The sequence below is a fragment of the Triticum dicoccoides genome, chromosome 4B (assembly GCF_002162155.2).
Source record: "Triticum dicoccoides isolate Atlit2015 ecotype Zavitan chromosome 4B, WEW_v2.0, whole genome shotgun sequence".
Classification (NCBI taxonomy): domain Eukaryota; kingdom Viridiplantae; phylum Streptophyta; class Magnoliopsida; order Poales; family Poaceae; genus Triticum; species Triticum dicoccoides.
In genome coordinates, this window is record NC_041387.1 from 70,911,481 (window position 1) to 70,920,317 (window position 8,837).

Sequence of the window (8,837 nt, forward strand, 5' to 3'; positions counted from 1 at the left end):
AAAACTAAACCCTAGCACCCCGGTTCCTTCGGAGATGCCGTCGCCGTCGCCGTCGGGGCCGCCGGTGCTGCCAATCTCGGAGCACGAGGACGAGATCGTGGCCGCCGTGGAGGCGAACCCGGTGATCGTGGTCATCGGCGAGACCGGCTCCGGCAAGAGCACCCAGCTCTCCCAGATCCTCCACCGTCGAGGCTACACCCGCCGCGGTGCTATTGCGGTCACCCAGCCCCGCCGTGTCGCGGCCGTCTCCGTCTCCAGGTGCTCCCCTCTCTCCAAGCATGCGCGCATACTTAAATTTGCTAGAGTGTGGGTTAGTTGCGTGGGAGGTAGGCGCCAGGGAGGCAGGGAGCATATATGGTTCTACTTCCTGATGTATCATGCTACTACCATATTTGTCTTCCTTGTGGGTTGCGAGGGTGCAGTTAGATCAATTGGCTGGATTGGGAGGAGGATGCAATCGGATCGATTGTGTATCAAGAACACGGGTCTGAGATACCAAACTCTGATATGTTACAAATTACAATATAGGAACATAATGCTCGATTGGAGTATCATTTTGTTGCACAGAAAATACATTAAGAGCATAAACACCTAGAAGGAACTGCCCTGTATGATACCTGAAATGCAGAGAGTAACTTCAATTTTTTCAGGAGGGTGGCACAAGAGCTCGGTGTCTCAATTGGGGAAGAAGTTGGTTATGCTATTCGGTTTGAAGACCGAACTTCAGAAAAGACTAAGATCAAGTGAGCTTCAGAAAGCTTGAATTCTCTTGTAACTTATGTATTATGTCCTGAGCTCTTGGATTAAATATTTTGAATCAATTCGTAGGTACCTCACAGATGGTGTTCTTCTGCGTGAAAGCCTTTCAAATCCTGAGTTGAAGCAATACTCAGTAATTATCTTGGACGAAGCTCATGAACGTAGCTTGAACACGTATGTTCATCTTTCTTTGAAACAGATTTACAAGAATCTTTATCGAAATTTAGATTTATTTAAATCAAGTTTTGACATATATTTCTGCAGCATGTTCCTAAACCCTAATCATATAACCCTAATAATTTACTGTTGTACTTTCTGTTGCCATCCAAAATTTTAAGTGATAGCCACCACTACCTAGCAGGCTAGCACCACTTATTTTTTATTGAAGTACAGTTTGCCAAGCGCTAGCACAAATGCATAACATAATAGAGTAAGAACTTTGGAGCTATCAAACTAGCAGGATGACTGGATGACCAAATACTGTTATTTTGGCATCTCTTGCCATATTGTGTATCAAATTTGAACATATGTAACTCAGTCTTCACCTATACTAGCAATTTGGCCTTTCTGTCCAATTTATATAATAAATCAGAGTTGTGAATTTGGGTTAAAATGAACTTTGCACTATTTCTTGTTGATGCCTTCTTTCTACTAGTAGGAATTTAGTGCACAGGTCATACCAAATAATTGATTAACCACTCACTAATATATGTTTTCAAATAATATATAACACATTACCTAAACCGTAATTCTCTCTAGTACATGCTTACTTGGTTACTCTTTGGATGAGATGGCCTCTGACTGCAAACACAAAGTGAACTTCTAGCTCATTGCTGCATATGTTGATGTTGTAGCCAAGTAGAGTTACTTGGGTTGTATGGGTGGGGGGCTCTAGGGAAAGTTTACAACTGGCATGCTGTTGCTGCTTTGATAATAGAAGGTAATCGGGGAGACTGACAATTTAAAGGGGTTAGGATAACAAGTGAAAGAGGGAGTCCATGGATTAGGATAGCAACTGGAAGAAGGGCCACTTTGCAGCCACACTTAATTACTTAATGCTGATAATCACATATTCACACTCGTTGCTCTGCATTAAGAGTTGGTACCATTCCATCTTTACCCAGACTTTCTGCAGTGTAGCTACACGGATTCAGAAGTTACATGAGAATAACAAACTGGATTCAAACTTTCGATAATATACTCATTAGGACCAGCTAACTGGTTTTGGGAACCTGTGAATGTAATGTAGCTACCATAGTCTTGAAATGACACCATTTTCTTCATTTATTTTAGTGTGGTCTTGATTGTGAACTTATCTGTAGTGGCTCATTTTGATGTTTTTTTTGTTAACAGTGATATCCTTTTAGGTTTAATGAAAAGATTGATCAAACATCGAGCTTCAGATGTGAAAGTTCTCATCACTTCGGCGACTCTTGATGGTTTGAAAGTGTCAAATTTCTTCTCAGGATGTCCTGTGTTGAACATCCCTGGAACTATATTCCCTGTGGAGAAGTTTTACAGCACAGACCGTCCAACAAATTATATCGAATCTTCTCTCAGAACAGCTATAGGTACGGATAATTTTTTGTTTGTGTAACTGTTGCAGTTTAAAACCTTTACAATAGATATGTCAACATTTCTAGTGCTTCCTAAGTAGCTATATGTATTTATCACTTTTGCATCACATCAACCAGAAATTCATTCATTGTCAGCAGACATAAGATTTTTAATCGTCTGGTTGAGACAAAAGAATAGGGGCAGAGCCATTTCCTTTTATTATTTTATGACTTCAAGGCACTTGGTCATAATACAACAATGCAGTTTAACTCTATCATTCTAACAGAACAGCACAATTTGCAAGCCCAACTGAATCCAAGTTCATCTAACAAACTTCTATTGTTTAGGTTGCTAGAAACCACAGTGAGAGTAGGCTATCCTTGTTCTGTGTTGCTAGGTAGATACCGCTGTGAGATTTGGTGTGTATTTTCCCTTTCATTCCATGCTACAGTAGCTGCTCTCTTGTATGGACTCGGTGCTCTCTTCTTAAAGATAAGATGTGCAAAGCTTTTGCATGTTCTCTAAAAATAAACAATTTTTTCACTTTGGCTCTTTTTACTGATGGTTTATCCCTGCAAATTGTCTTACTTTAACCGCTTACAAGTCGATGAATCAAGTCACATCATTTATCAAGAATATTCATTTGAGCCATTAATGTATGGCACGTCGTACATCATTACATGTGTTTTTATATTTGGGCAATTAATGTATGGCGTATACGTATCCAACAAAGTGCTCTTGTTATTTTGAGAAGGTAAAGAGAAGAAAATGTTCGCTCTCATGATGATTTGATCATCTAGGATGACTTCATCCCTTACATAGTTGTTCATCTGATTTTGACACATCCATTGGTGATTGGTCCAACTTCTGATGAGAATATTCCCTTAAGTAGTACCACTTTGTCCCTGATGAGTAGGTCCTGTACACCCCACCAAACACTAGGATACCCACATATCCTAGACCACTGACTAATTCCACTCCTCGCTGTTGAATTTGCCACCGTACTGGCTACAATTTGCCTCCCTTGTCGCCGTGTTGCCATCGTGTGTCCGTCACAGTCTTTGATGAAAAGGGAGGTGGTGCAAATGTGGGTCTGTGGTGGTGTGAGCTGCTCTGTCAAAAAGATCAGCCTTGGGAGGGTCATGTACTCATGAACTCTGGTTGCTGGGCAATTTCCTTGGCTTTTATCCATTTACACGATTAAAATTGTAAATTGCATTGACAGGAAGGCGTATGCAAACTACAGGTTTGCTAGCTAACAGCCTACATGCCTTTTTATATGTCTTGGTGGAAATTGTTTGATGCATGCATAAATATGACCAGAGAGTAATGTTTATATTATATGACTAATTATTGGTGGAAAGTAACATAGATTATAGGGAAGTCATATAATTATGTTTTTTGACTTGTTTGAAGTTTTGGTCCTGATGATTTTTATATGCTTAAATTATTGGAGATCTTATTTTCAGTAATAATACCCATAATTTTTTCTCCCAACAGATATCCATGTTAAGGAAGCTCCTGGGGATGTATTAATATTTATGACAGGAAAGGTCAGTATCTCAAAGTTAGCCACTGTCTATGCTCTTATATGCAACTTTGAAGGACATTATGTAGTCTCTGACACTAAGGAAAGACCTTTGACCTGTTTCTTAGCTGATTTAATTGCACAGTTTATTTTAATCTGTCCTCCTTTCTTGCATTGTTAGTGTCTGGTGTCTAATACAGAGAGTCCCTGTACAAAGTTTGTCCTTAAGGGAAAAACAAATACTTGAGATGGCTTTTAATACCTGCTACCACTTGGGCCTAATCTATCACCAAATTACAAATATTCTTATATGGGAATAAAAAATTTGGAAAACAATTTGTCGTGATCATCTTACCTGATTCCTTTTGAATTTTGAAACTGTATTTTATTCCTCCCGTCTAGAGTGACTGATAATCTTAATTTTGGAATAACTTAGAACTTTCATATGTTGTCATTGATGTGGTTTTAATATGTCTGGAAGTATTTTGCAGAACTTTGTTCATAACTATTGTTTGTCATACTTATACAAACTTGTTGGTATCCTTTTCAGGATGACATCGACAAGATGGTGTCAAAGTTAGAGGAAAGAATTCAAAATCTCGAGGAAGGTTCTTGTATGGATGCCCTTGTCCTCCCACTCCATGGTTCTTTGCCACCTGAACAGCAGGCAATCAGTCAATCTTCCATTGCATATTTTCCTCTTTTATTCTTTTGCCCCAAAATTTTCCACATATCCATCTCATGGATGTTAACTTGCTCTCAGTTTTTATTTCGAAATCTTAGGGATGCTTTTTTCCCAGCACATCTGTAACATTAAATCACTTTAAAAAGTTCCCAAATACAATAATTTCATGGTATGTTTTCTTTTCAAAATTTAGCAATTAGGCTCATAGAATTTGAGTTTGACTTTGTTTGAGGTCTACTTGAAGTACTTCAAAATTCACACGGCACTCACATAAGCTGAAAGGAGGCAATATTTATCGCATAATGCTCTCTTTGCTTTGCAAATTACTCTATACTTTTTCTAGTTGAGGATGAGAAGCTGGTTTTCTGCATGAATAGTTGAATCCTATAATTTACATCAAGTTCTACAAGTCCTAGCATTTCAATAAAATTTTCTGGTATGTGTCAGTTACAAGCCTACTGAATACCTTACTGGAACATATGATGTCAGTCCATCTCAAAACCATATGGTCCTGTAGTAAGGTCTTCTGATGTTTTTTTTCCAGCACATCACTCCAAATCACATGCAGACCTTGCAACCAAGAGGAATATCATGATATGTTCTTTTTTTAGAATTTAGCTATAAGTTCCTGGAACTTAAGTTTGATTTTGTTCTGGGGTCTAAACAGAGTACTTTAAAACTGGCAATTTGACACAGCATACAACTAATAATAACCTGAAAAGGGAGCAAGATTTACCTCATAAAGTTTTTCCAGTGTTGCTTATAAAAATTCTATATACTCTTTTATTTGACTATAAGAAGCTGATTCGTCTTTCACTTATGATCATATGCTTTTTAGAATGTTGCATTGCCTTGCTTTGCAATTGTTTCGTAATGATCAATTATTGCTACTTGATAGTGTATTTTGTGAACCTTTCTGTTGTTTTCTGCAAGCTACTTGATAGTGTACTTTAAAATTGCTTCGTAAAGATCAATTATTGCTAAAATATTACTCCCTCCGTCCGGAATTAGTTGACGCTCAAACGGATGTATCTAGAACTGAAATACGTCTACGTACATCCATTTGAGCGTCAACTAATTCCGGACGGAGGGAGTACCTATTTAAGGTTTTGTGTTAACTATGCACATGATCTTGCTTCCTTACCTCTTTCCTTAGCAGCATCTGTTTATTTATTTATGTTTGTGTTGATTGTACTTTGCTCATAAGCATTTGATACTATAGAACTGTTGCTGATCTGTTCAACTTCATTTATAGGTACGGGTGTTCTCTCCAGTACCTCCAAATTGTCGACGGTTCATTGTTGCAACAAATGTAGCTGAAACTTCGTTGACTGTGGATGGTGTTGTGTAAGCAAGCAAACATTATCAGTTAAAGTGCACATCATCCAGTTTCCATCTCCATACCCCTGTTTTTATATTTGATTTTGGTTACTGAATGTTGGGTTTCTAAATTAGGGAATCTATATCGACTTCGCGGTTTTGTAGAAAATATACTCAAGCAAATTGCCAGATTTTTTTCTGGACTAGCGTATCACTCCATCCTGTTTGTCTCCGACACTAGCTTACTTGAGTTTTGTAGAAAATTGATTTGTAAAATGGAGATGGCATACTTTTTCCTGTTACGCCATAAATTCCCATCTAACTTGCACAACCTTCATTTGACACCGCTAGTTATACGTGTGAATTCATGATTCATGCATGGTATTGCATCCTGACGAGTTAGTGATATGGTTAATAAAGTATATACAGCACCAAGATAAACTTGAAAACTGTCTTGTGCCTGTGGGAGTCGTTAAGAACTGATGAAATCCACTTGTCAACTTCAGTATATTTTAATGATTTTAGTCGATGACGAATTATCTGTATTATAATCACAGTGTTACTTTTGATGAATGAGATGCTTTTGATTTGTTCTTATTTATTTTCTCTCTCATGCTAAAATGCTGATACAGTAGCAACTACCCAACTGAAACCGGACTATTAAAATTTTGCAATATTTTCTGTATCTAGCTGAGTGCTCAAAATGTCCTGTAATTTTTATGTTCCCAGAGATGCATTTTATTAATAACGCTATATCTTACTTCACCAGGTTTGTGGTTGATTGTGGTTATGTAAAGCAACGCCAGTATAATCCGTCAACTGGAATGTATTCACTTGATGTAGTTGAGATTAGCAGGTAAATAGTATGGGATATGCACTCTGGTTGTCTGTCTGCATCGTATTCAGATTACTTTCATTCACAGATGTCTAGCCATTGTCTCATTTTTTTTTTGTCTAGCTTCAATACACACAATATCTACTGATTTTTTCATGAATAACTAGAGTGCAAGCTGACCAGCGAGCTGGACGAGCTGGAAGAACTCGGCCTGGCAAGTGTTATAGATTATACCCAAGTTCCATCTACCAAAAGGAGTTTCTCGAGGCTACAGTTCCAGAAATTCAACGAACCTCCCTTGCTGGAAGTGTTCTGTATCTGAAATCTTTAAACCTTCCTGATATCGACATTCTAAAGTTTGATTTCCTCGACCCACCATCACGTAAGACAAGATTCAGAATCTTTTATTCATAATAATCCTTCTGCGCTTACTTCGTAGAACTTCTTTTCATCTAATTAAGTACTATGTGTGGTAACCTAAGCAGCTGCGGGGCCAGTCTTTGTTCAGGCATCTCATAACTTAGTCAGTGTCGGGTCCAGCCTTGACTATAGAAATTTGTGTGCTGCAGCATGCTTGGTCAGCCGAATGACACTAGTTTTGTGGTGCATGAGCCTAACACGAACTCCAATATAAAAGTTCTCAAAAAAGTGATTGTGCATAGGTCAGTTAGATGCTGTTTGCACTTCAATTTTCTATCGTGAGTTGTATAATATTGTATTTCCTGAAATTGCCTGCCGCTGTCATTAGCTGCTTGGTGTCACTTGTCAGGAATCCGTGACTCCAAAGATCCTCATGGAAACCGAAATTATTTTTGTCTGTAGTGATCCAGTGGATAAAATTTAGGATTATCTTCTCTCTGTCTCCCTATTAATGGACCAATGCTTATGACCTGCAGGTGAATCATTAGAAGATGCGTTGAGGCAGTTATACCTCATTGATGCAATTGATGAAAGTGGGCAAATAACAGATGTTGGACGCCTTATGGCAGGTATAAGTTTGAGCGTGAAATCAATTGTTTTTCAAAGCTATCTTGATGATGTCTGTAGGAAGATTTGCTATTGTACCAAACCGCAAGCAAATCTGATTCGTTATTGTACTACTGTTGCTCATGGATTCTTAGTGCAGCAGGCCTCCATGTGTTGACATTTTGTTGAGGAATGCTCTTTTATTTCCCTGAATCCACGTATTTGTGTGGTACACCTATATGCATGAAATTGAATTATACACCCGGCATGTTCTTTTAGTTAAAGAAGATCTAATGAACTCAAGTAAGAGCTCATAATAACCACACAAAGATTTTATAGTTAGGCGTCCAAAGGAGAGCATTTGGACAGGAGGGGACAATTCTGCTGGTAAAGTTGATTTTGGCCGTGTTACTTAAGAAGTTAGTATTTAGACAATTTTTGTGAAGCAGTTATTAAGAAGTTAGTATTTTGTCATTTTCCCCGTGTTACTTGTTGCATCTTTGTAACAATCATATGCTCCAGCAATCTCTAGTCGACAATTCTGTCTACACCTTGTCTAACTTGAAATTTATAGACAATTTTATGTTGGATAAGTTTATTTTGTTCTGGTAAATTTTGAATAATCTGATTTGGTTGTCTAAGTTGCATGCTGTGAAAATTTTGTACAGAGCTCCCTCTTGACCCTTCGCTTTCAAGGACTTTGATTGAAGCTGATGAACTGGGATGTCTGTCTCAGGCATTAACTGTTGCTGCAGTCTTGTCTGCTGAAATCACACTGCGGCAAACTAGAAGGTGACCATTTGTTTTTTTATTGTATTTCATGTAGGCTACTACTACTATGTCCCATTAGCCAATTGTAATGAACTTGTTGGTTCTTATATACAGCAAGGACATGGAAGGAAAGAGAAAACGGCAAGAGCTACCTGATGGTTCTGGCTGGGGTGACCATGTACAATTGCTTCAAATATTTGAAAGCTGGGATCAAGCAGACTATGATCCAAGATGGTGCTCAGATCATGATTTACAGGTGAATGAAAATAAAACTGTGATTCAGATATGATGAAAAGAAAATTCGGATGAGTGAGCACTTGATCGTCTTAAGTTTGTGAACATACGTGCAATCATGTTGGGCCTTCTCGGAACAGTTAAGATGTATCAAAACTGTTGTCATTGTTATAACAACAGGA

General features: G+C 38.2%; 1 protein-coding gene across 1 annotated transcript in view; it reads left to right on the forward strand.

Moving 5' to 3' along the window:
* The first annotated feature begins 6 nt into the window (after positions 1–6).
* The window catches only part of LOC119295079 (probable pre-mRNA-splicing factor ATP-dependent RNA helicase DEAH4), a 13,203-nt gene continuing 4,372 nt past the window's right edge, over positions 7–8,837 (forward strand). Inside the window, exons 1-12 of the mRNA XM_037573409.1 lie at positions 7–258; positions 651–743; positions 829–933; positions 2,113–2,330; positions 3,817–3,869; positions 4,395–4,511; positions 5,785–5,876; positions 6,619–6,705; positions 6,852–7,066; positions 7,581–7,673; positions 8,319–8,442; positions 8,536–8,677. Of these exons, the coding sequence (XP_037429306.1) occupies positions 35–258; positions 651–743; positions 829–933; positions 2,113–2,330; positions 3,817–3,869; positions 4,395–4,511; positions 5,785–5,876; positions 6,619–6,705; positions 6,852–7,066; positions 7,581–7,673; positions 8,319–8,442; positions 8,536–8,677 (1,563 nt within the window). The 5' untranslated portion in view covers positions 7–34. The remainder of the gene's footprint in view (positions 259–650; positions 744–828; positions 934–2,112; positions 2,331–3,816; positions 3,870–4,394; positions 4,512–5,784; positions 5,877–6,618; positions 6,706–6,851; positions 7,067–7,580; positions 7,674–8,318; positions 8,443–8,535; positions 8,678–8,837) is intronic.